The sequence below is a fragment of the Actinia tenebrosa genome, unplaced genomic scaffold (genome assembly GCF_029948245.1).
Source record: "Actinia tenebrosa isolate PJP-AT-01 unplaced genomic scaffold, QUT_ActTen_1.0 PGA_scaffold0__85_contigs__length_37466705, whole genome shotgun sequence".
In the NCBI taxonomy this organism is placed as follows: Eukaryota; Metazoa; Cnidaria; class Anthozoa; order Actiniaria; family Actiniidae; genus Actinia; species Actinia tenebrosa.
The window spans coordinates 21634897-21662072 of NW_028292569.1; the positions used below are offsets into that span (position 1 = coordinate 21634897).

At 35.9% G+C, this 27176-nt stretch overlaps 4 protein-coding genes across 7 annotated transcripts in view; all 4 read left to right on the plus strand.

Annotated features, from left to right (window-relative positions):
* LOC116296359 (uncharacterized) overlaps nucleotides 1-3673 on the plus strand; it is a 28099-nt gene extending 24426 nt beyond the window's left edge. For 2 of the 3 annotated variants that reach the window (XM_089025787.1, XM_089025786.1), the window contains exons 2-5: nucleotides 26-422; nucleotides 1349-1714; nucleotides 2365-2463; nucleotides 2647-3673. In XM_089025787.1, coding sequence (XP_088881913.1) covers nucleotides 359-422; nucleotides 1349-1714; nucleotides 2365-2463; nucleotides 2647-2789 — 672 coding nt within the window. In that variant the 5' untranslated portion in view covers nucleotides 26-358 and the 3' untranslated portion in view covers nucleotides 2790-3673. Of the gene's footprint in view, nucleotides 1-25; nucleotides 423-1348; nucleotides 1715-2364; nucleotides 2464-2646 lie in introns of those variants that run through there. The other variant, XM_089025788.1, reaches the window with a different exon arrangement.
* Nucleotides 3674-5225: 1552 nt separating this feature from the next.
* On the plus strand, nucleotides 5226-11548 carry LOC116296341 (uncharacterized). The gene is made up of 11 exons (XM_089036141.1): nucleotides 5226-5302; nucleotides 5409-5786; nucleotides 6396-6671; nucleotides 6846-7112; nucleotides 7326-7397; nucleotides 7561-7623; nucleotides 8844-8918; nucleotides 9631-9738; nucleotides 10140-10167; nucleotides 10346-10382; nucleotides 10660-11548. Exons 1-11 carry the CDS (start codon nucleotides 5230-5232, stop codon nucleotides 11056-11058), a joined length of 1776 nt encoding a protein of 591 aa, XP_088892267.1. The 5' UTR covers nucleotides 5226-5229; the 3' UTR covers nucleotides 11059-11548.
* Nucleotides 11549-11985: 437 nt separating this feature from the next.
* LOC116296205 (uncharacterized) lies at nucleotides 11986-20229 on the plus strand. 2 transcript variants are annotated; one of them, XM_031704201.2, is made up of 11 exons: nucleotides 11986-12093; nucleotides 12206-12583; nucleotides 14445-14720; nucleotides 15888-16154; nucleotides 16380-16454; nucleotides 16592-16663; nucleotides 17090-17149; nucleotides 17436-17585; nucleotides 17692-17719; nucleotides 18847-19012; nucleotides 19295-20229. In XM_031704201.2, exons 1-11 carry the CDS (start codon nucleotides 12021-12023, stop codon nucleotides 19472-19474), a joined length of 1725 nt encoding a protein of 574 aa, XP_031560061.2. In that variant the 5' UTR covers nucleotides 11986-12020; the 3' UTR covers nucleotides 19475-20229. The 2 variants fall into 2 exon arrangements, with proteins under 2 accessions (XP_031560061.2, XP_031560066.2); XM_031704206.2 differs by having other exon boundaries at nucleotides 17439-17585.
* A 1765-nt stretch (nucleotides 20230-21994) lies between these two features.
* On the plus strand, nucleotides 21995-25562 carry LOC148913799 (uncharacterized). The gene is made up of 2 exons (XM_089036155.1): nucleotides 21995-22141; nucleotides 23748-25562. The coding sequence occupies exons 1-2, from the start codon at nucleotides 22087-22089 to the stop codon at nucleotides 24149-24151; spliced, it is 459 nt and encodes a 152-aa protein (XP_088892281.1). The 5' UTR covers nucleotides 21995-22086; the 3' UTR covers nucleotides 24152-25562.
* Nucleotides 25563-27176: the final 1614 nt, after the last annotated feature.

Here is a 27176-nt window from a genome sequence, read left to right on the forward strand (position 1 = left end):
TAGGTCGGTAGGTCGGTAGTCGTAGGTCGGTAGGTCGGTTGGTCGATAGGTCGGTAAAGCAAGAAAGAAGCAAGCTTACGTTTTTGTGAGCAAATAAGAGTAAATAATTCCTGTGATCATGGATGGAACATCCTTCCATCTGTGCAAGCCATTTCCCTTAAGCAAAATAGATTTTACAAAGCCCTCCACATGCTGTCATTCTTTTGTCTATTAAGTTCTGGTTGCTTTGCGTTACCGGCCGGATTTTACATACGTGGCTGCTGGGGAGGGGGGTTAAAGATACAATTAATCTTTTAAATGATTTTGGAAATTTTTTTTGTTTTGTGTGTGTGTGTGGTTTTTTTTGTTTTTTCGTTCTATGTTGTCCTCGTCTACACACACGTTTTGGTTGCTCCTTTTAAAACTTTTCGCCACAAAAATAGGTAAGAAAGGAATTCTGAGTTTGTATACTGCAGGAAATTATATATACGTAATTTTTACTTCTATGTTGTGTCGCGCGCTACAAAACAATTAATAATTCTCAACCATATACGATGTATCTATTGTTGGATTTAGTTCTTATTTCTATTGTAATCACTATATTAATGATCCAGTGAGCGATGCCAGTGTGTTTTCAATTAGCATTGAGCTGACTTGACTAATACAAGCTCTAATAATACAACTCTTGATTTAAATACGAGGGAAGCGAAGATATTTTCCTTATAATTGAAAGTAAACCTATGACGCAGCATTAACTACGATCACTAGTATAAAGGCTTTATCCAGTCATGTAATCCAAAAATTACATCATTTTATAGTCATTGCAAATTAAAGTACTTCAAATTTACAGCTTGCTAAACGACTTCGCTTTCTGTTTTGCGAAGCATATTTTGTGATAAAAGGGAGATATATGGATATACGAATTATTATTCATAATTGCAATATTCCCCATAAGGACATTCCAGTTTATGGAAATGTTTTTAACATCTGATATCAAAGTTATATTTGGGTGAAATAAAGACATTGGATTACATCAATGAAGCTTTGGATGGTTTCACAAACTCGAACGATTTTTTTTGGAATATTTTTGTCTGCTAACATAGATTTAAAGAAATACAAAGGGAACCTGTAATATGACACGTCACAAGGGTAAACTGACAATATGGCAACCTGAAGTTTAGAATGATAATGTCTTAAGAATATAGACGTTTTGCATATTACTAAAGACTTTGCATTGCATTATAAAACCACAAAAAACATACAATCCATAGCAAAAAATTACGAATGAATCTTACTGCAATACCCATACTTTTAATGATTTGCACGTACAAACTTAATAATAAAGTTTTCTATTAATTTAATTTTACAGTACGTTGCACAATAGTCGGACCTACAAGGCTCCAAGATCTCGTGGGTAACGATGTAATTTTTAAGTGGAACACGACAGACGGCAGGGAAGTTCTTTCAGCTGTGTGGGGGTTAGGCAATAAACAAATGCCTGATCCCCAGTTTATCAATGTGAATACGAAAAATGGGAAAACAATTTCTCCCTCATTGCCTAAGACATACACTGGTAGAGTAGATTTCGTTGGTAACCTAAGCCAAGGCCATGCTTGGTTTGTAATCAAAAACCTGACCAGGAATGATACCGCTGAGTACATTGCAAGGATAAGTGATGGTGATGTCTCGGAACTACAGTCATATTCTGTTTTATTGTCAGTGAAAGATAGGCAAGGTCAGTATATGGAAAATATCTGAAAATTATATTGTCGTTTGCGTGGGATCCCTACGTCTTAATGCGGTTTGGACTTTCTTTGTTAAAAGCCATGCCAAGTATCTGAGTTAGATTCTACTAGTTGATATACTTCGCCGCAATAGCTGCGATTTTACTAGAGAAAAATAGTTCATACTTTCGTGTATCTATCAAAAATAAATATATGTACACTTCCAGATTAGGGAAAGCTTACCAAGTATGGACATAGATCTGTTGGTCACGCAAAAAACAATGTCATTTGGGAGAATGTTGTTTAATACTGAAATAACTTATGCACTGAATTAACGATATCACATTGCCATTTTGAAAAAAACTTTATATTAATTGGGTTCTTTCGCAAGATAAATCCACTAATATGTATTACTCAATAATTTTCCCGGTAAAATCCAGAAACGAAAGAAATAAAATGTCATTAACCTACAGTAATGTCCTTTTTCTAAACGATGAATCACGCGGGATATGTTTTCCATTCATTTATAGATCAAATGCATTTTGAGATTATGCAAACCTTGTTTTGTTTTACTCTCCCCCCCCCCTGTTTTTATCATCATCTTCTTCTTTCTTCGACTGACTTTCATCTTTAATTGTTATACATATATATTTTCAATTAGACAATTTCACAGCTTTCGTGTCAAAACCAACCTTGCCTGAAGAAATCGTCACAGTTTCAAGCGACTATACGAATAACACAAAGAACGCAAGCTCGCAAAGTAAGTTGATTAAACGCGCCATATACAACTTTATAACAGCAACAATACTAACAACAATAACAACAAATTTGTTGTCCACTCTCAAATAAATGATATGCATTATATTATTTTTCTAAGTTCGTTACGTTATGTGTTTCTTTATTTATTAATATTTCATTTCGTAAATGTTATTATATTTAACAGCTCCTCGTCCACCTTCATCGGAAGCAACATCCATAACGCCTCATCTCTTGTTTACGATGTTTTTAGTCCTAATAGGACAATTGATATGGTTAAAAGGGCACTTGGATGAAAACGCCCCGATTTTTGAAAGTCCGAATAACTGAAGTATTTGAAGAGAATATGCCTTAGTCATAATTATGAAATCAGATTAGTGAAAATATTTGTCTGGGAGACACTTGCTATTGAGATATTTTGAGTTAAAAATGAAAAGAACAATATGGTTAAGTGAATGACGTCATTTAGGCCTAGGACAACGTCGTCGAACTTTCCATGCACCGAACTCATTCAAAACAATGGATATCAGGTGATAACGAGGCGGCATTCTTTGATGTAACTAAGTTCGGTGCTAGAAAGTTCGACGTTTGTCCTAGGCCTTACTCACAACTTAGATGCTGAATAAACTTGATAATTTTTTCCGCCATTCTATGATTGTAAAGGAAACATGTCGCTTGGCTACTATCTTGACCATGTTGATAAGTTTGACCAAGTTCAAAGCCATTTCTAATTTTCATTGATTTTAATACAAGTGCCCTTTAAATAACAACTACATTATGACGTTGCTCGCACCATCGTAAATGTATATGTAAAGAGGTAATAAGTACAATGGTACTGTAAATAGAATGAGAGCTTTACAGGCCTGCATGACAATGCTCAACATTTGTTAGAATCGAACCTGTACATTTATGCCCATTTATACAAGTGCCCTTTAAATAACAACTACATTATGACGTTGCTCGCACCATCGTCAATGTGTATATAAAGAAGTAGTAAGTACAATGGTATTGTAAATAGAATGAGAGCTTTACAGGTCTGCATGACAATGCTCAACATTTGTTAGCATCGAACCTGTGCATTTATGCAATGCGCAAAAATATAAACAGACTGCAAGAAAGCCGCACATTCTGCGAAATGACTTAAAGAATTATGTAAATTTCGCAATTAAGCTATTCACAACTGGAAAATAAAGGGTGACAATGTTACATGCAAATGCCTTACATGTGATGGTATATTCACGGGTCAAATAGTAAAAAGTCAATAGGCCTTATAATATTCACGAGCGGGATAAAAAACGGTTTTGCATATCATCTTCAAATAATGCTCAAAGCCATCCAAACAAGCTTGAATTTAAAACCCCAAGTCATTCCAGTCCCTCATCACAGTCTGCCGTGTTTGAATCGGTTCTGCAAGCACAAACTAAAAATCAACACCTCCCTCAACCAAAACCAAGTCCAAAAATGCGGTTTCCAAAGAACATCACAGACAGGTCAGTGCAGTACGAATTGCTCCAATTGCACTTCTAGAAGAGGCGAAAGCTAAGTATGAAGACTTGAAATGAATGATATCAATTAAGAAACTTCGAAAGAACGAGTCACCGTAAAAAAAAAAGATGGCTAGCAGACTTGCTGGGCAAAGTAAAACTGACCCGCATCAAATTGCCAATGTGACCAAATATTATAGCAGGGAGGAGTACCTTATGATTTGTATTAACTTATTTTTGAGCCTCAAACGTTTTCAAAAAATATATATTTTAGCCATCAAATATTTTCATTCAGTTTTATTTCATATTCAGTATTAAAATATTGAAGACTTGTACCACATATTATTTGATTTTCTTTGCATAGAAAAACATAGTGACATTTTTTCCCCTATGGCGTAAAAGCTAGTAAGCCATGCATGCTCACATCGCGCTGACTGGCTTATTGCCTTAGAAGGAACCACGTCTCGTAGGTATTTTGATGATCAATCTTGGATTTTTTTAAATTGATTACAATAAATATATTGAATTGGTGTGATAAAGTACACCTGCTGCGTTATCACAGGGCTATATTTGTACAGATATCATGCGAGTTATGGGCAGATAACATTTCGAAAGTGTTGAGAATGAAACTAAAAAAACGTTAAGAAAGCATTTTTTTCAAATAATGAAATTAAAATGATCTATTTTCGGTTGTTTGACGCATATATGTAACTCGTTTTTTATCCTTTCCCAAGTTCTACGTTATTTAAACTATGGCTTCGTGCATTATATTATTATTTCACATGAAATGTTAATAAAATTTGGCTAAAAAGTCAAAAATATAGAGAAGAATAACCGAGTCCAAAACCATGGGCCAAAAATGTTCCATGTATGCTTGTCATGGACAACCAGTGAACACTGAAGACAAAAATGAGAGACTTGAAATTTCCAATAAATAGTTTGTTGCAAGATTTGAAAGGTTTTTTTCCTGGAAATGAAAAAAAAAAATGCATTTTGAAATTTAATTGTTTACTTCAATATCAGCCTTTTCAATATCAGCAGTCATACGAGTTGGTTTGTTGTTGATTTTGCAACGAGTAGCCTCGCATTGAATTTTTTTTTTTTTTTTGAAATTTAATTGATGAATGTCAAACAAAGTTTTTATTCTTTTTTTTTTTTTTTTTTTTTTATTTTCGCGAGAATAAACATGGCCCTATGAAAGTCTATTTAATAGAAAGTGAAATTATAGCTTTATGGTGTTTGCCATCACCACTTTCTATGTTATGGTTTTCAAGATCTTTCTGAAGATGGTGTCATTGATACAAGATCAACTTTTTAATTATTTGATTCTTGTAGCAGTAATTGGAAATCATGTCCAAGGTAATTTGATTTCGTTTTCTGTCATTTTGTTAGATTTTCATTCATTGTATTTTATTACCAATTTTAAGAAGCACTGATGAAATCACATTGATCTATATATTATCAGGTAAAGTCCGAATTATCCAAGTTCCACCGAATCCTCTGTACGTTGTCAGTGGTGGGACAGCCAGGTTGGTTTGGGACTACACCGTAGACAACAGGAAGGAAGAATTTCAGTTAATTTCCCCTACATGGAGCCATTACTATGCTAATGAAACACCTCTTTTAATTGGATATGATCATGCCTTAAGAGATTGGAGATGGACAATTAGTAATGACACGTGTCCTGCTAGACTTTTATACCCTACCACTCGAGTCAGTAGAGAATCAAATGCCACCCTGGTTATCTCTAATGTCACTACTGCTGATAGTGGAATATACTGGATGAATTTATTATTGAAGACTTTACCGCCAATAGGAAGTAAAATTCAGCTTCTTGTTACAAGTAAGTATTTTAGCCTAATATACTTTACAAACCTTAAAAAACAACTTGCTTGAATATTTTAAAATTTTGAGAACAACATGGTGTTTTACTCAGTAGATTTGGTTTGAAAATAAAATGTCAGTGTGAAACCAAATAAAAGAGCTGACATCATTTGAAAACGAGCGCCATGCAGTTGGGAAAAAAAAAAAAAAAAAAAAAGGGAAAACAAAAACAACAACTAAATACTGCCATCGTTTTCTACGCAAGAACCTTTACAGAGGCAACCTTTGTTAATATGTTTGCTACTTACGGCTAAGTTATTCTGCCACCAATCAGACAGTATCCACTTTACTCTTATTGTAAGCATACATGGATTGGAAAGAAGTCGAAGCAAGTGAATCAGATCAAAAGCAAATAGGCAAATAAGGTAACAAATTAAGGCGCAGTCGGAACTTCATATAACGTTATTGTTTGATTATCAATTAATAATACATTAGCATTCAAATTAAACTTATAAGTGTTTCATTGAAGATCACCGCTACTTATATCATAAATGGACTATGAATAGAAAATAGATATAAATAGAGTTACTCTACATACACTCGTATATGTATAATATGTTCATAACAGCGCGGCCACAGTTCACCAGCCAATTTCAAGCGAACAATATAGTGATTGAGAGAGAAGATCTGGGTATCAGTTGTTCTGCAATTGGAAATCCAACTCCCAACATCACTTGGGTGTTACTGAAAAACCAAGCCAAGGAAATTAAAAGCCAAGGAGTAGGTTTCGCTAACCTCGTTATCCGGAACATCACAAGGCATCAAAATGGGACGTATCAGTGCCAGGCAACAAACAACCCAAATGAGTATCCCGTGAAAACTCAAACACAAGTCACTGTATGGTGTAAGTATTCAACGTATTTAATTGTCGAATAATATAATATTTGTTTCAATTCTGCCCTTGTTACCATAATTGATTTAAATTCCTGCAGCTGAACTATGGAACAAATAGCTTTTCAAAACTTATATATATTTTTTTAATATTTGTTTTTTCCATTCGTTATTTCCTTTTTCGTAGACAAACCTAATATAACGTTTCTAAACTGGACTGTCAACGAAAAGATTATCGTCCTACTTTGCCAAGCAAGTGGACACCCACGCCCCTTAATCAAGTGGTATTATGCTGATGGAACGCAAGTTGAATCTGGTGTCACAGAAATAACAGGCGGCAGCAGAATGGTTCTCAAAATACCAGACAGCAACACTGGTTTATATGGAATGTACAAGTGTAACGCAACAAATGAAGTGGGTTGGAAAGTGGGTTACCTTAACATTACTGAAATAGGTACGAAGGTGAACTATTGATTAATACGGTATTGGTAGCAAGCATAAATGTATCTAAATTACTTTTATTATAAAGCAAATAGATTTCTTTATGTTTGTGTATTTACAATTGTGATTGTACAATTAATTAGAGTAATTTTCTTTAATTGCTAGCGACTGTGAAAGTACCCCTTTCTTTGAGATACAAAACCAAACCTCTTATTCGCTATTTCAGACCTTCCAGCAACGAAAATATACACAGAAAAAACAGTTACGGTAACCTCGAAACCTGATACGAAAACAAAAGGTAACTTTTTTTGTAATAAATGAGATATTTGTTAACAGTATACTATATACTAATTAATTCGCTTTTAATTTTAGCGTCTTTTTAAATGGAAATCCAAGGGCCAAAGAAGAATTATTATTAAGCCATAATTAAAATATTTTTTAATGTCCCATCTCTGTTTTAGCAAACAGTGTAGCAAGAAAAAGTTCAAAACCATCGATGTCAACAACAAAATTCAACAAAGATGGCGAGTAGGATCTTTCACTACTGCTACTGCTACTGCTACTGCTACTGCTACTGCTACTGCTACTGCTACTGCTACTGCCACTGCCACTGCCACTGCCACTGCACTGCCACTGCCACTGCCACTGCTACTGCCTACTGCTACTGCTACTGCTACTGCTACTGCTACTGCTACTGCTACTGCTACTGCTACTGCTACTGCTACTGCTCCTGCTACTGCTACTGCTACTGCTACTGCTACTGCTACTGCTACTGCTCCTGCTACTGCTCCTGCTACTGCTACTGCTCCTGCTACTGCTCCTGCTACTGCCTGCTCCTGCTACTGCCTACTGCTCCTGATACTGCTACTCTACTGCTCATGCTACTGCTACTGCTACTGCCCTGCTACTGCTTACTGCTACTGCTCTCTGCTAACTGCTACTGCTACTGCTACTGCTCCTGCTACTGCTACTACTGGTCTACTCTGCCTCCTGCTACTGCACTGCGCTGCTCCTGCTAACTGCTCCTGCTACGGCTACTGCTACTGCTCCTGCTAACTGCTACTGCTAACTGCTCCTTCTACTGATACTGCTACTGCTCCCGCGTACTGCTACTGCTCTGCACTGCTCCTGCTACTGCTACTGCTCTGCTCCTGCTACTGCTACTGCTCCTGCTATGCTACTGCTACTGCTACTGCTACTGCTCCTGCTACTGCTACTGCTACTGCTCTGCTACTGCTACTGCTACTGCTCCTGCTACTGCTACTGCTACTGCTACTGCTACTGCTACTGTACTGCTCTGCTACTGCTACTGCTCCTGCTACTGCTCTGCTACTGCTACTGCTCTGCTACTGCTACTGCTACTGCTACTGCTACTGCTACTGCTCCTGCTACTCCTACTGCTACTGCTACTGCTACTGCTCCTGCTACTGCTACTGCTCCTGCTACTGCTACTGCTACTGCTACTGCTACTGCTCCTGCTACTGCTACTGCTCCTGCTACTGCTACTGCTACTGCTACTGCTACTGCTACTGCTACTGCTACTGCTACTGCTACTGCTACTGCTCCTGCTGCTGCTGCTGCTACTGCTGCTGCTGCTGCTGCTACTGCTACTGCTACTGCTACTGCTACTGCTACTGCTGCTGCTACTGCTACTGCTGCTGCTACTGCTCCTGCTACTGCTGCTGCTACTGCTGCTACCGACCTTTTTTTTAATTGTTTGTTCTTTTGTTTTCTTTACTTTTAGTTGCTCCAACCTTTGAATCGTTGGGAAGAACGCCTAACTGTAACCCTGCATTGTCATACATAGCTTTTTACCAAGGTATTTATACCTGGCCAGAAACCCCAGATTATTGTACAACTTCTTATCATGATTATTAATGAATACTTTTTGCGTGGATACTTTTAGTGAGAAGGGAATTAACAACTATACCCCTCTTCCACCTACTCAAAAAAAAAAAAATTAAATAAAAAATAAAATAAAAAATTCATAGCTGTTATGTAGCAAACACTAATAAAACAGCACCAAGGGCAACACCAAAAACACTATTTTTTATGCTGTGACAATGCCATTATTATAAACTCGCCGTGAAGTCATCGGCCGGGATATCCATCTCATTTGATACGAAAAAATATTTAGTTGAAAAGGAGATCAAATAACCGTTTACGGTAATGCATAAAAATGGACATTTTGAGGGAGACGACGTCTTAGTCGAACTTTGATTGCTCAGTGCCGTTAGCACTTATTATATATATATTAACACGCTGTCTGATGCCAATGATAACTAATGAAGAACAAAGCAACATAAAAAAATTATGATATTAACCTGCTTCTTTTTATGTCATTCTTCCACAATAGCATCGATGGAATCGAATGATTTTTTAAATGTTGAAAAAGTTCTGCTAAAACAAAATTAATAATAAAATCTGAAAATGGATCATTTTTATTACTAACTCTGTAGAAAAACAAAACAAAAAAATAAAAACATTCAATACCTTCCACATTTCTAATGTTTTTTTTCGTTATTGTACAGGAAGAACTTTTGCAATTATCAATATGTCGACAACATGCGTTTTATTCATAATCATTGCTGTTCTCCTAACATATATTTACGTCAAATGTAAAAGAAACTCTCTTAAACGTAAGTAGGCATTGTTTCTTAAATTTATGTGGTATTGGTGTATGTTGTGTTTTTTTACCTCCTTTTTTATTTTTGCTTGTTACATCAATGGCAAATGTAATCATACAATATGACCTTTGAAGCTCAATATTCACGTGCTTACCCATTCCTGAAAGCAATTGAATGAGCATTTTGATTCTCATGCTTGAAATTTGCTGGTGAGCAAACCAACATCCTACAGCATGTTTCGAGAGATCGCAATAAACCTGGAATTCGTAACACACTGCTTACACATTGTTTTATTCAGTTATTTACAAGTGGCTATAAAGAATCACCAAATCTGGCTCACCAGTACAAACACACGCCCGTTAACTGGAAAGGGCCTATTACTTATATTCATAACATGGCGATATTTTTTATAGTTTCAGATAACAGAGAAGAAATCACAAGGTGATGTAGATATACTAGGAATAAAGACAAAAGCTCTTGGTATACGATATGTTTGCAAATGAAAAAGGGCTATGCCTAAAAACGATATTACTGTCGTGCATGGAATAAAATAGAAGATACATCCAGACCAGTTTTTATTTTGAATCGAAAAATATATATATATTATTTTCTCCAACAGATTTTCCCGTCCACTTGTGAATAGAACGGAAAACGAGGTATGTTCCTTGTAATTTCGATCGATGTTTTTACTTTCAATCGGAGAGTTAACTTTATTCATTATATCGTTTTCTTGTTTCCTTTTTTGTCTTTTTGTTCTTTAATTGTTTCCTTATTTCCTTCCTTTTTTCTTTACTCCCTTCCTTCCTCTTCTTTTTTTCTTTTCCCATGTCCATCCGTCGACGTTTTTCAGTCCATCCCTCCCTTCCGACCTTCTTTCACTTGCATCACTGTTGTCATTATTTTAATACTCGGCATGTTTTATATTAAATTCAGGACACAAGCGTGGTTGCTGTAACAATAATGAGGCATTCTGCTCCAAACGAAGTTTTAGCCGAAAATGCACCAAAAATAACGTCATCAAACGAAGACTACGAAAGAATATCAGAAAAATCTGAGTCATCTTTTGATGCAGGAAATGCAGAACAAGGAACAAGTACATCTGACGTTCAACACTCACAAAATCACCATAATTATCAAGAACTTAATATTGATGCATTATTGTCGAACATGCAAGGCTATCAAGCTCTAAACAGGACTATAGGGGACAGTGCTAGAGGAGTAGAACTTCCCTTGTATATCCGCAAGTACGAAGCATTAAACTTCGTACATAACCCACAAAGTTCTGAATATCAGAAACTGCATCTGTATGCAAATATTGATGGAAAAAAGTAAGATCACGTGCGGATATATTGTCAGGTGGTTTGTGATGTTTGCGTTTCGATGTGTTATTCATCTCTATTTCGTGTCAACCGTTTCCCCCCCCCCCCCCCTTTTGGTCAACGTAATTTACGCTCAAAAAACACTTTTGAATAAATTTGGATGAATATTTATTTCCTAAATTGTCGTATTTACTTTTGCTGCGATATTGAATATAGGCCTAACTGGGGAAAAAAACGTAGTCGGGTTCGAGAAGGTCATATTATGGGAGCTAATACCGAAAGGGAGTTTGGGTACTCCGAAATTTGTATTATATTTGCATATAGACATGTAAAAATGCACAGCAGAGTAAAGTCGGTCGACCAGAGATTAACAACATGCCAAAGCCATGATGCATAAAATGTGCGCAGCAAGAGAAAACTGCAATACGCATGAAATTAGCATAATTGTTTGTCTTCCCATGCTCCCCTTCGGTCTTAGCTTTGATAATATAACCTTTTCTGAACCCGGCAACGTTTTTCAGTTGGGTGTATATAATGTACGTATCCTGTATTATTTTGAAAAGGAATCTTTTTGCCAATTATTACCATCAATATATTATTTACGACATATAAGTATAATAAGCGGATCTTTCTAATGAAATCCAAATTCACCGTCGCTCAACAAGTAAAATCATGTTTTATGCTAATGAGGTTAGTAATTAGTGGAAAAAATGTGAATTGAAAGGCAAAAGAGGTCAGTAAAGATCTGGCTGAAGTGGACATGAAAAGGCAAGACAAGCAGAGAGAAGAACTCAGAGAAAAGAATTAAATAAAAATAAATAAAATTTAAAAAGAAGTCAATGAGAGACGGCTAATATCCTATATTATAGAAAGTGAAAAAAAAAATCCCTTTTTTATCCGCTTGCACTTTCTAACTTTGAATTCTTATGACGTTGCAAATGTCGATGTAAACTGGACATAACTCTACTCTAGAAGATGAAGCTCTCGATTCTACATCAGCTATTCTATTTTGTGATCCTTATCACAGTAAATGAAAATTATGTCCAAGGTATTGTGATTTATATTCCTACTATTTGAAATTTATGTAATATACACGATTATGCGTTCTGCTTTTGTCAATAGTTATTACAAGTACTGAGGTGCGTTTATTCATTCAATAGGTAAAGCACGAATCATCCAAGTTCCACCGAATCCTATGTACGTTGTCAGTGGTGAGACAGCCAGGTTGGTTTGGGACTACACCGTAGACAACAGGAAGGAAGAATTTCAGTTAATTTCCCCTACATGGAGCCATTACTATGCTAATGAAACACCTCTTTTAATCGGATATGATCATGTCTTAAGAGATTGGAGATGGACAATCAGTAATGACACGTGTCCTGCTAGACTTTTATACCCTACCACTCGAGTCAGTAGAGAGTCCAATGCCACCCTGGTTATCTCTAATGTCACTACTGCTGATAGTGGAATATACTGGATGAATTTATTAATGAAGACTTTACCGCCAATAGGAAGTAAAATTCAGCTTCTTGTTACAAGTAAGTATTTTAGCCTAATATACTTTACAAACCTTAAAAAACAACTTGCTTGAATATTTTAAAATTCTAAAATTTTGAGAACAATATAATGTTTTTCTTAGATTTGATTTGAAAATAAAATGTCAGTGTAAAACCAAATAAAAGAGCTGACATCATTTGAAAACGAGCGCCAGTTGAAAAAGAAGAAGAAGAAGAAAATAAGAAGGAAAAAAACCTAAAAATCGTCATCATTTTTTACGCAATTATCGTTACAGAGGTAACAATTGTTTATATGTTTGCTAGTTAAAGGCTAAGTTATTCTGCCACCAATCAGACAGTATCCATTTAAGAGCGAAGGTCCACTAATATCGAGCATAAGCCGGTCACGGTCAAAATTTCGATTTTGCTCTTTTTTGGTTTGATGAAGGTATTACCAAGTAAACAAACGTGGTGTAGTTAGTTTTTCAAAACAACGCTAAAATTCTTAGAAATCCGATAAAACCTGTTGGCCTAGCGGCTATCTAAAATGTTTGCAAATTGTCAGTTGAATCTAACCGGTCCAAAAACAACTAACGCATACAGAAAAGGAAAAAGATATGAAAACTATATGTTTATAAATTGAAAGAAGAGTTGTTTGAGACTTGATTGGGTATAAAATAATGGTTTTAGCTATTTATTAAAAGCCGTCAGATGGTATTTAGAATTGAGTGGTATTCACTCATAGATCTGACCCTCGCTACGCCAAAAAATAATTAATCAAGTGCGCAACTTTTTTTCTCAATGAAACGCACGTCATGAACTATTTAGATGTTCTTCTAGAACATATCCAAAAATCAGTTTGGGTTATTGTATTTAGGGTTTAAATGGAGGCCGAGAACACTGGGTATTTTCGACATATGCCGTGACTGAAATCGACAAGTGTTTGTTGTTTCTGGTCGCTATTTTCGCATTCGTTTCTATTTTCATCCGAAATTAAATCCCGAAAATGCATTTCCTTTAAAAAAAATACCTTTTATCAATAATTTCCATTATTTCGGCAGTTACAACATTCGTTTAGGTAGATTCGGATTTCGGGACAATCCCGGTATTTTATTTTCCTATTCGGCTATCCGGCGTCTTTTTGTAGACTTTTGTACATTTTCATGTAGTTTCAAAAGAGGTGCGATCCTTCGCCGCGAAGTGGATCTTATTAAAATGCATGGGCAGTTGGAAATTACCGTAATTGTGGAATCGGAATGGAGAATGAGACGAGCAGTCTCCTTTAACCACTCGGGCCTGGGGAGAAGGTAAAACAGGAGACTCTGCTCGAAAGCTTACACTTCAAAGAGTCAAGAGGTGCTCTCATGAGGAGACACCGTTTAAATTTTAGCAGTAATTTTTATTGTCAAGAAAAAAACATATATCTGTTTGTAGTTTGACCTTTTTTTTGGGAGGGGGGGGGGGGGGGGCTGGGAAAGATGTCCTTATAGTTTCTTCCTTTGTTTACTTGTTAACACCTTCCAGCAAACCAAAAATGAGCAAAATCGAAATTTTGACTGTGACCGCGAATTCTCGATTTTGCTCGATATTTTAATGGGCATCTGCTCTTAACTATTTGCCTCCATTAAGTACTGTAAGCGTACATAGAGTGTAAAGAATTCGAAGCAAGGAATCAGATCAAGAGGAAATATTATATTCTATGCTCTTTAAGAAGGTAACATCTTAAAGAGCTGTCGGACACTCATTTAATGTTATTGTTTATTGTTATTGTAGCAGTCATATAACTTATAAGTGTTTCAGTGAAGATACAGCCACTTATATTATAAATGGATTATAAATAAAAAATAAATATAAATAAAGTTACTCTACATACACTCGTATATGTATGATTTGTTCATAACAGCGCGGCCAAAATTCACCAGCCAATTTCAAGCAAACAATAAAGTGCTTGAGGGAGAAGATCTGGGTATCAATTGTTCTGCAACTGGAAATCCAACTCCCAACATCACTTGGGTGTTACTGAAAAACCAAGCCAAGGAAATTAAAAGCCAAGGAGTAGGTTTCGCTAACCTCGTTATCCAGAACATCACAAGGCATCAAAATGGGACGTATCAGTGCCAGGCAACAAACAACCCAAATGAGTATCCCGTGAAGACTGAAACACAAGTCACTGTATGGTGTAAGTATTCAACGTATTTAATTGTCGAATAATATTTAAAAACATTCAATTCTGCCCTTGATACCATAATTGATTCAAATTCCTGGAGCTGAACTATGGAACAAATACCCTGGTCCCAGAGCTTTCTCGTTTTTTTTTTCTCTGTAAAAAGCGGCAACAACGAGCTGCGAAGCAGCGAGCCGCGAGAAACCTCTGGTCACGACCGTTGAGAATCTCACTTTCATGCCATCATCTTATGATCGTCGAATTCTGATTGGATGGCTATTTTAATCAGTGTACGAGAAATATGATTGGCTGGATTAGATATCTATGGGGGTAGGGGCTGAATGATTTTGTCACGTCAATATTTTTGTTTGGGGAGAGGGGTCAGACTTTTCGTGAATGAGGATCAGCTGTTGTAGTGGGGGAATTCTTAGCACATCTCTTCTTGCGAACTAAATCCAAGCGGTTTATTGTTTCCTTGTAGTTTTCCCTAAATGTTAGTATATCATTTTCTTGTTCTAAAATCTTGTGGTATTTCAAAACAGTCCTGTAGCATTTTTGGCACAAAACTTGCGATATACCATCGATGTCCACCACTTTCGCGCCAGCGACTGTCTCAAAACGGCGAAGAAATTCTCGATTATTTGCTCCAAAAATATTAATTTGCGAGCGCCCACTGATTTTTAAACTTTCTCTGCAAGCTCTACAGAAGTTGTTTGGACGCTGTATAAATACCTTTACCGGTGTATTATAATCTTTCTGCATAATCCCATAACTATTGAGTCGAAGTAAGAAGAGTCGCACGTGTAGTACACTATTTTGACAGCTCGTAAATATACAAAGTCTCCTCTCCCACCCCTACTTGAAAAAAATAGTGTTGGTATATAGCATTAAGCCTCCACACTCTAATGACAATTTGTAACACGATCATCCTTTTGTGATTGGTCGACTAGAAGTGATGGATTTGACAGCTATGATGGCATGAAAGTGAGATTCTCAACGGTCGTGACCAGAGGTTTCTCGCGGCTCGCTGCTTCGCAGCTCGTTGTTGCCGCTTTTTACAGAGAAAAAAAAAAACGAGAAAGCTCTGGGACCAGGGTATGGAACAAATAGCTTTTCAAAACATATATATATATATACTTTTTAATGTTTGTTTTTTTCCATTCGTTATTTCCTTTTTCGTAGACAAACCTAATATATCGTTTCTAAACTGGACTGTCAACGAAAAGATTATCGTCCTACTTTGCAAAGCAAGTGGACACCCACGCCCCTCAATCAAGTGGTATTATGCTGATGGCACGCAAGTTGAATCTGGTGTCAAAGAAATAACAGGCGGCAGCAGAATGGTTCTCAAAATACTAGATAGCAACACCGGTTTATATGGAATGTACAAGTGTAACGCAACAAATGAAGTGGGCTGGAAAGTGGGTTACCTTAACATTACTGAAATAGGTACGTAAGGAAACTATTGGGGATTCAACTGTGGTATTGGTAGCAAGGACAATATATATCTACATAATCTTTATTATATGAAACAAATAGATTAATTTTACAATCACTTAACGTTTTTGTTGTTGTTGTTGTTGTTGTTGTTTCAATTGCTACACCTGTATCATTCACTGAGAAAGTACCACTTTCTTCGATATATATAACTAAAACTGTTATTGCCTATCCCAGACCTTCCGGCAGCAACAAAAAGTACAGGAAGAGCGGCGGTTACGGTAACCTCGAAACCTGATACGAAAACAAAAGGTAGCCTTTTATAAAGAATATGAGATATGTGTTAACAGTACGCAATAATTAAATTGCTTTTAATTTTAGCGTCTTTTTTAAATGAAATTCCAATGCCATCATTAAAATATTTTCTCATGTCACATCTCTATTTTTAGCGACCAGAATAGCAAGAAAAAGTTCAAAACCATCGATATCGTCCTCGATATCTACACCTACATTGAAAAAAGGTGGCAACTACTACTACTACTACTAGTACTACTACTACTGCTACCACTACTACTACTACTACAGTACTACTGCTGCTGCTGCTGCTGCTGCTGCTGCTGCTACTACTACTACTACTACTATACTACTAAGCCATCATTATAATATTTTCTCATGTCCCATCTCTATTTTTAGCGACCAGAATAGCAAGAAAAAGTTCAAAACCATCGATAGCAACACCTACATTGAAAAAAGGTGGCAAGTAGTAGAATTGATACTACTACTACTACTACTACTACTACTACTACTACTACTACTACTACTGCTGCTGCTGCTGCTGCTGCTGCTGCTGCTGCTGCTGCTGCTGCTGCTGCTGCTGCTACTACTACTACTACTATACTACTAAGTCATCATTATAATATTTTCTCATGTCCCATCTCTATTTTTAGCGACCAGAATAGCAAGAAAAAGTTCAAAACCATCGATATCAACACCTACATTGAAAAAAGGTGGCAAGTAGGATCTACTACTACTACTACTACTACTACTACTACTACTACTACTACTACTACTACTACTACTACTACTACTACTACTACTACTACTACTACTACTACTACTACTACTACTACTACTACTATTACTACTACCATTATCATCATTATTATCCCGGTCCAGACCAATACAAACAGAAAGGAAGGAAGCACGGAAAATGAAGAAACAATAATAGAGGTGTACATAATTTATTCCAAAATAAATCTGATTTTTGTACTTTGCCTTTTCTTATCGCGACAGCAGAAAAGAGTGGTCAAGAATATGTAAACTACAAGAAAAATCTAAAGAACGATGTCTTACTGTGTGTTCTTGGTGTGCTATTACCCATCGCTATCACAGTAATTGTGATAATCGTACTCAGGAAACGTTGTAAGAAAAGAATTAACAAAGGTTAGTTTATTTTCAGAAAGACATTATGTAGTTTAAAAAAATTCAAATTTGTATTTTTTTCCCTTGAAAATACAACATTAAAAATTTATCACAAACTTTTTTGTAGAAAATAAGACAGATGTCGGTGAAGACAAGTAAGTGCATAGTCTATAAAAGTCAAATTATTTAATTATTCACCTCGCGAATCTGATTCTTATTGCATTAGATAAGTTGACTAAGGCTAACTATCTAATGAAATTTGATATTGAATATCAGAGAGGCAAACTATTGCAAGCGACTTGGATACTTTACATTACACAGCATAAAGAAGAGAGAAGAAACAGGTTTTGGGAGAACCTGAAATAGTGTATTATTCTGCCTCATGTATTGTGATTAAATGAGTTATGGATAGCCACTCGGGCCTGGGACAAACCCAAACCTTAGAGCGATTTGTGTAACTCTAGTGTTGTACTCAACCCGGCTTGCCTGAGGGTGGGAGGGTGGGTCACTAACCAACTTCGGTTGGTGGTTGATGAAGAGTGTCGTAATATCTCACACCCTATCCTTTATATTCGCGTCCTGCCCGTGAGAATACTCATTAACATTTCCCATGAGCACAATTTCCATATTCAAATTGAGTTTGACTAGGAAATAATTTCCCTGATTACAAGCAAATTATTCAAAAAGATAGTCACGTGTAGTAGTGACCATGGCCTTGCATTATTTGAATTTTCACATCTGGAAATGTCTATGACCTCTATAATATTAGATTAATTGTTCCACTCTCTTTAGTTATATACCGTTGCTATGTCCCATTCCCAGATACATATATCATGATTTGAAATTTTGATCAAGGAAATTCATCAGAAATTGTTCATTCGTTTACTGTCTTCTGAAAATAAAATAAAAGTGTCTTGTATTCCTTGTAAAACTCTTTATTTGAATCGGAACCACGAATTGACAGTCCTAAGAAATGCTAACTCAGTTTCATACCATAGGATGTCCTTTTGTTCTATTTAGGGAAAATATCTAATTTGAATAATATATAATGAAAAAGTTTAATAAGCTTGTTGGCTAGTACGAAATCTGAGTTATAAGATGTCTACTATAGTCAACATCAAAAGGGTATTTAATATAAACAATTACAGAGTTGGTCGTTCGACTGTAGCAAAGACATTTGGTTCCAATATCTATACCTTATATTTAATAACTGATAATGATAATAATAAAAAAACTAACCTCGTATCTAGTTGATTATCATAATGCTTTTTATTTTGTTCAGCAATACGCGTCTCCTTTGTGTTCTTCCCGAGGCATCAAATACCGTAACCTATGCCGAAGTCAAAAGCATTCCAATATACGCCCAAATCGATAAGTCAAAGAAAAGCACCGACAGACAAAATTATAACATGCCTATATATGCCCAGGTAGACATGAGTAAGAAAAAGGTAGGTACAATGGCAGCATTCATTTGTTTTCTTTATTATAATATTATAAATGATATCTCTAGGTCCCCAGAGTGTCGGTTAGTAGCAGTGGAAGTGAGGTATATTCTATTTATTTAGGGCTTGCCTGCCTGCCTGCCTGCCTTCCTACCTGCCTCCCTTAACTCGAAAGTAGTGAAGTAAAAATGTGGAGAAAAAGGAAAGGGAGAATAACTAGGAAGGCGAGTATGGAAGAAATGGTGTTATGACAGAATATATCTAAATTTTCTTTTATATTATTGCTAGCGCCTTGGCCAGATAATTTATGCTGAACTTGAAGACCTCAAAGCAAGTGCAGCAACACCAAGCGTAATTCTTCCTCCTCCATACAACTCTACGGAATATGCAGAACTTACAAATTTGCAAAATCAAGAATCTGCCAGCAATCCTGAACCAATATATGAGAGTCTTCCAGATATTTTATAAGATGAACATGCTGATCTTCTTTCTAACCCACCAACCCACCAACCCTCCAACCCACCAACCCACCAAACGAGCAGCCTATCAACCGAACTAGCGAACAAAGAAACTAAGGAATATGTTATCTTGATCTGTTATCTTGACTAGACTTGTGGATAACTGAATTTTCTCTCCTTCAGGAATTCACAAAGTAGCTTTATGGCAACTAAATTTATGCTGTTTGTCAACTATTTTTCTTGTCTGGGGGCGGTTGATCGGTTGACTGGTTGATTAAACAATAGACCTTATTCGTGGTGTGACAATGTTTTCCCAATTCAGCGTGACAAACCTCTGGGGGAATGAAGAGCTATTGTTTTTAAGCTCGTCGGGATATCATCGTTATTCCTTTCGCATCCTTTGGGATATCATGAATTTTTCGAAGAGTAAAAACAAAAGAAAATGAATCCCCTGGAGGTTCGTCACGCTGAATTGGGAAAACATTGTAACACGACGAATAAGGTCTATTGTTTATTCAAGCTCTCTAATTCATTAAAATCCTTTTATGAAGCACTTCCTGTTTTCTCTAAGTGACGCCCACTGAAATTTTATACCTTGTTTACAATTGGAATATTCCATATGTCACGAACTAATTTCAAGAAAGACAGTATGTCTACCAGGAAAAACACGCAAGTAAAAGAAACCTGTTTATTTCACTGTATAACCTCTCCATTTATGAAAATGTATGGATAGACAATTTATTGCTCTAAAATATTGGTAGTGAATTATTTTGTTTATATTTTAGACCTTGAAATCAACAGAATCCTGAAAATCGAAATCCGGATTAGGAAACTCGGAATAAACATACGGATCTGATAAAAACCCAGGCCAAGAAAATAAACATTTTACATACACTATCCAATGAAAACCTTATGTTCTATGTGTTATGAGGGCCAACCAGCCCATATTATTGTATTAGTTGTTAATTAGAACTCAGTAGAACATTCAAGAACATTCTGGAACGATGTAACAATTATATTTAGAAACTACTTGAGTTATGTTACAGAAAACGTCTAGAAGCCTCTAGAAGGTTCAATGCTTAGTCATTGTTATTCAATACATTTACAAAGAACATTCTGGAATGATGTAATAATTATATTTAGAAATATTGTAATATCTATATTTAGAAATACGTTAGGTATATAAGGAATACAGCCAGAGCTGTGAGTCTTGGTAGCTGGTCAAGAGAGCTCTATAGAACAAGAAGAAGAAGAGAAAGAAGAACAAGGGTCAAGAACAAAGAAAGCTCTGGAGGCAAGCTATTGAACTATTTGTAATATTTAGGGTCAAGTTAGTGTAGTTAGATTTTGTCTAGTTTATTCGTATATTTGTATCTAACCTTAGTTTTGGTGTTATTAAAACACATTTGGCAACAATTCACTGGGTCCTACGTGTTTCCTTGCAACTCGTGCGTAACATATGTCGTGATCTGTTTTGGTTGCACAGTCTAGATATATCTTAAAACTAACTAGAGCAGAAAGAAGCAGTTTTGTTGCATTTCAGAGCCGCGATACATTCAAGTGTCATACTGATGCCTAAGAGAAAGCGAAGCCTCGCAAATGTAACTTAGCCTTAACTGCTCGTAAGAACTTCGCTCTTTCTAAAAAAATGGAAAACTCTTCTAAATTGCATTGCATTGCATAAAATTGCATTTGGCAGGGTTTTGACGATCGATACGTTTTTAAAAGTTCTATTTATCGATATCGGCTGAGCCATATGTTATCGGTTTCATTATGTGTTACTCATGTCATCGTCACAACGGTCCAACATAAATTACTCGCTTTAAAGCTCCAAAACCCCAGAGAAACACTCAACAATAATAAATGAAATACGAGAAGTTATGCCTTATACATGTTATCATTTCTCTAACTACACCAACATAAAATTTTAACATGAGCTGCAAGATGTGGTAGACATTCGCCTCTTCGGTTAATTCCAATACTCTGTAGTATCAATAGAGACCGCTTAGGGCAGAGTAGTTGGGGCAGACCGCTTAGTTTTAATAGTACGTGTATCTATTTTGTTTCGATTCCCGGAATCCGTATTCCGGTTTCCGATTCCATGGTTTTAAACCAATAGACATAATTTCCGAGAACCCGCTTATACCAGTCAAAACAACCTTCGCTCTTCATAAGTTAAAAATATATATATATTAAAATATATAAAGTTACTTTCTTACACACAATTGTAATTCGAAAACGTATTTAAGCTTTGGCAATTCTTTTTCGTAGAAGTTTAGATTAATTCATGTCTCAGATGTTGTTCCAGGAGAAATGACCTTGGGGTTGTTATTTTGAGTTTATTTTTAGAAAATGTTAATTGCCAAGGTTCTGTCAACAAGATATTGTTTAAGCTGCTTCTAGTATTTTGAACGAATTGGAAAGGAATCAAATCCATGTTCATCATCATAGCTCTAAAACCTTTTATCCCTATTAAACCGAATTAATACTTACGATTCAAATATTTTTTGTTTAATATTATAAGTCTCTATCCGCAACCTGTCCCATCCCCCCTTCGAAAGTTCAGCTACACATATATTGACCTAAAATTCCAAGAAATTGATAAAGACGGACACCTTTGTTATGGCAGCAGCAGTTCGAAAATCGTATGTTTTTATAATCTTTCTTTGCAGACCAGGTATGGAACCCGTAAAGTAATCGAGAAGCACAGATAGTGTAGTTGTCGTAGTAGTATTTTGCAGATAATCGAGAACAGCAAAAAATATATTACTTCCCCTCAACAGCCAAGCCTTAATTTGAAGCTAATGCAAGTAAACAAAAGCTGCAACGTATTCTTAAGGGTCGATTTTCGATTTACTACCGACGGAATCAGAATCGGAGTAAGAATTGGAATTGAACGCATCTTATATACAAAGTGAAAATAAGACTAACGGACTAACGGAGTCAGAAGCGTAGGAATCGTAATCGTAAAGATTGGATAATGTTTACATTTTCTTGGCTTGTGTGTAAAACGCTGCGGACTTTTCATTCCGACTTCAATTTGGATTTCGATGCAGTTGAAAACCAGCCTTAAAGTTGGACAATTGTTTTTCTTACCATTATGCAGCACCGATAATCGAATTCAAATATTCATTACCTCAAAGAGAGTCTTATTCAAAACTAACACCCACGCTAGGATACCATGCAATGTATATTGCCCTATATTGCCATTCGCCAATTGCAGTCCATAAACACTTTTCTTGGATTAATTTACACGTAATTTATAAGCGAAACCACTCGCCAACATTTGTTTGACTAATTTGTCAACCACTAGCAGGATAATATAAAGAATATAAACATGCTTTTTACCGCTTCTTTCGAAGCTTCTTAAGGTCTTTCATCTTGAAATTATGTCAAAAAGGGCTTTTTGGCGGGAACATCCAATAGATGGTTTCATCAGAACATACTGGAAGCTAGGGAATTATATAGCCCTCAAATAATGTGTATACTTCCAATTCAGTGGTAGGGCTTTATATTCAACAGTGGTTTAATATAAAATCTTAAAGTTGACTACTTTCTTCAGGCGCCAAAATAATAACGTACTATCTGACACTCATATCAAGAGCAACACGTCAAGAAATTAAATATCACTGTTTATCGAAGTATTGGTTTGGGCTGTTTCGATAAAATCTGCTTATCTTATTATATGTTTCACTTTCTTACTCGCTTCCTTGACAATAAATAAATGAAAAAAAAATGCCTATGATTTGCAACTTTAAAGCCTTGTGTCACGCAGTGATTAGAACACAGTCACAAATTCTCCTTTCATTTATAACATTTAATACAAAAATTACATAGGTATCAGTATCGTTTTTGTATCACTTTAATTTATTCTTATTTTAATTTCTTCTTTCAAATTATTTGTATAACGAACCGGAGTAGAAGAGGATTATTATTAGCATGAAGCCATAGCAACCTATCAAGCACCATTTAATAAATTCAAAAATACTCCGTTTTTATCATTAGATAGATGTGGCAGTGCGCCGTGTGGGATGGGCTCTGACACGGCGCACTGCCACATCTATCTAGTACTACTTTTTCGTGGGATTGCCAGCTCACTAGATACACTGTGCTGACGAGGCCCAATACAGGCCGAAACAGCTGTCCACAGTTTCTAGTTGAGCTGGCTCATTTTTTACGCGACTTGAAGTTGTGAAAGGCTTGTATGGCACTCTTCTTCGGTCGTTTCATCTAAGGCTCGTAATTTACTTATTACGCACGTTTTTATCATTGTTTGCTTTCAGTAACGTGTCAAATTACTGGACCTACCAAGCTTAACTACTTCGTAGGTGAGAACGCACAGTTCAGATGGAATACCGCCAGCAATTCAACACTTCTGTCAGCAACATGGGGAATACAAAAAGGCAACATTGCTGATCCTCAGTTTATAAATGTAGACGTAACGAGCAGTAAGGTGAACCTCAACTCAGGTTTGAAACCAGATCTCGTTAAACGGCTAAAATTTGACGGTGACCTCAAGACAGGTCGTGCATGGTTTACTCTAATGAACGTCACGGTCGAAGATACAAACGTCTACCTCGCAAGTATCAGTGACGATGTTACCAGAGTCCTGCCTTACACAGCTGCATTGCACGTAAATGTAAAAGAACGAGAGCACAGTGGTGGGCTATTGCACTTTTTTTATTAAGCAATGATCAATGCTCAGCGTGCGTAAATTATTAATGGTGCAATTGGATAGTTGGGAGACACTCTGGTAGCTAGAGTTGCACGAGGCGGAGCCGAGCCGTCTAGCTCTAGCTACCAGAGTGCTCTCCCAGCTATCCGAGTGCACCATTAATAGATTTACGACTGATATAGCATTGACCATTGCTTTTATAACATAAAGAACAACTTTACCTGACTATAAAAACTGTTTATTTCGCTTTGTTCAAATTACAGATTCTCCTAAGATGCGAGCAGGATACTTTTCGAGCTAAATTTGAAATCTATCAAGTCTCGTGTTCGGAGCAAAAACAGCTCAATATTTGTATTTTAAACTTCATTTTTAAAACTTTTTCCGAAAAATTCATGCAAGAGAAGCAGTTCCTAAGTGTATTCTTAAACGTTTTCATTCACAAGAAAGTATTAAAGATGATTTAATTGACGTCACCAGCGTGCTCCAAACGAGTGCTCCATACGCTTTTTCTTCATTTACTGCAGTTTGCCAGTCTGCTTTTTACCATATTAGGAACATAGCACGCGTTAGAAGGTATTTAAGCTATGACACCACAAAAATCCTAGTTCATGCATTTGTGACTTCGAAGATAGATCATTGTAATTCTTTATTGTTTGGCTTACCCAAACACCTTGTGCAACGCTTACAATATGCTCTTAATGCTGCCGCTAGGCTTATTAGTCTTTCACGCAAATCAGATCATATTACACCAGTATTGATGGAGCTGCATTGGCTCCCAGTTGAACAGCGTATTAAGTATAAGATCCTTCTTTTTGTCTTTAAGGCAGTGAATGGTATTGCGCCAACTTATCTTAGTGATTTAGTGTGTCCTTACGTTCCATCTCGCACATTGCGTTCATCTGCCAAGGGATTGCTCAGGGTACCCAAGTTTAAGCTTAAGACCTATGGCGCTAGGGCATTCTCCATTTGTGGGCCTGTGTTATGGAATACTCTTCCCCAAGATATTAGATTATGTTCAAGTTTGGATAGCTTTAAGAAAAAGCTAAAAACATTTTTATATAAAGAGGCTTATGGTTAGTTTTTAAGATTAGTTATTCATTTTATATATATTTATAATTACTAGATTATTATATTTTTATAGAATGTAGTCATTAAGATAGTTTAGTAGTTAGATTTTTGATTATTTGATATTTCAGTAATTATTTATATTTGTTATATTGTTTGTAAAGCGCTTTGAACATAGGTAAAAGCTCTATAGAAATAAAGTTATTATTATTATTATTATAGGAGGTGAAGCAATCAGAGCGTGCGTTATATTTTAGTTTTGTTATAATTCTTCTATAGTTTTTGTGCATCTAAGTTGAAAGCATTAGAAGATAAAAACGAATTTTATATAATAAAATAATAACACATTTCAGACCAAGCTAGAGCTGTAATGCGTATTTACAATATGGCATTAGCAATAAACTATATAATATATATAATGCAAGAAAGAAAAAAAAAGTCTAATAAGAAATGGAATAGCTATATTTAAAATCTAATAGTCTTATTTACAATTATGTTAAAAATTTGACATATCATGGTTTAAAAAGGAGGCCATTGTCTATGGTATCCCTGTGTTAATGGATCACGTTACAAACACATGGGGGAAAATCTGCCATCTTTAATCATCCTCTCTATCTCCTCCTTTACTTACTATTACAGCCATGATAAATATGTATTTTCCTAAAACGATCCATTTTCCACTTGGGAACTGCATAACGCCTACTACATCGAAGAGTATGCTACCTGCTTTGAATTTTCTTTTTTTTTTTCATTATTTGTCTATATATTTGATATATATATATATTTGATATATATATATATATATATATATATATATATATATATATATATATATATATATATATATGTTATTTACCGGCCAGGAGGCCCGGCGCGCTACGCGCTTGTGCCATAAGGCAGTGGAAAAAACTCGGTCCATAACTTACGGTACGGACCAAGCAAACGAGGTTAATAAGAGGTATTTATTCTTATTTCCTAAGAACCGACAAAAAGAAGTGGTCCTACAAGTTTTCCTCGAAATGCTAAAGAACCTTATACTTATACCAAAGGTAATTTCATGAACCAGCATTTCAATTAGAGGCCAATATGATGTTATCGCCGCTATATGATCACGGGTGATCGTGTGACTCCAAGTTTTTTAGTGGTTTCTCCCGGTTCTTCTTTGATTTTTTAAAATTTTATTTTATTTTTTGTAATTTAATTTAAATTTCCTTTTTAATCTTCCACAAAACTGAATTTTTCCAGTGTTATTTGCGGCGCGCAAAGCATGAGTGGACAAATGACCGGCTCTAAGCATTTTTAAAGTTTGAAAAAAACGAAACAAACCGGTTAATTAGTTTTTACTGTATTTTATTGCTTTTATCTTTCCTTTACATGTTTCTGCTACTTGTAGGCACGTATATATGATGACTCAAAAGAAAACAGAAAAACAAACAAACAAACAAAAACAAAAATACAAAAAAACAAAAACAAAAACAAAAACAAAAACAAAACAAAAACAAAAAAACAAAACAAAAAAACGCAAAGTTGGGTTATAGTAGCCTGGTAATTGGAGTCGGTGGCAAAACAGCTAAACGCGCTGTGATTGGCTGAAACAAAATTTGCCGCTCAGCTGTTTGTAATGTCATACTAACCCTTGCTCGATCAAAACACACACTTCGCCGCAAGAACGATTCTGTGGCGTGCTAACAATAAGTATTCAGCACTATTTTCTCTGAATACATTATTAAATGTGTGTGTTTACACTCAATTTAAGAATCGATGTCGGGTTCAGAATTAAACATAGAACATAGAAGGTGAGACCGAAATGGCACATGGGAAGTACGTCAATTAGATGCTTGTTGTGACCGGCGACCTGTGGCATCATCCACTGTTTTTAATACGCGTTCGGCATTCTCGTGAAACCGACTGCATGGATGGCAAAAATGAATACATTATAATATAATTATGTCATTTCCCATGTGCCATTTCG

Coding starts and splice junctions, on each gene's coding strand:
- LOC116296341 (XM_089036141.1), top strand. CDS start 5,230: ATGGTGTCATTGATACAAGATCAACTTTTTAATTATTTGATTCTTGTA. Junction 8,919..9,630: donor ATACATAGCTTTTTACCAAG/GTATTTATACCT, acceptor GTTATTGTACAG/GAAGAACTTTTGCAATTATC. Junction 10,168..10,345: donor AACAGAGAAGAAATCACAAG/GTGATGTAGATA, acceptor TTTCTCCAACAG/ATTTTCCCGTCCACTTGTGA.
- LOC116296205 (XM_031704201.2), top strand. CDS start 12,021: ATGAAGCTCTCGATTCTACATCAGCTATTCTATTTTGTGATCCTTATC. Junction 12,094..12,205: donor AAATGAAAATTATGTCCAAG/GTATTGTGATTT, acceptor TTCATTCAATAG/GTAAAGCACGAATCATCCAA. Junction 16,455..16,591: donor ACCTGATACGAAAACAAAAG/GTAGCCTTTTAT, acceptor CTCTATTTTTAG/CGACCAGAATAGCAAGAAAA.
- LOC148913799 (XM_089036155.1), top strand. CDS start 22,087: ATGGCAGCAGCAGTTCGAAAATCGTATGTTTTTATAATCTTTCTTTGC. Junction 22,142..23,747: donor AATCTTTCTTTGCAGACCAG/GTATGGAACCCG, acceptor GTTTGCTTTCAG/TAACGTGTCAAATTACTGGA.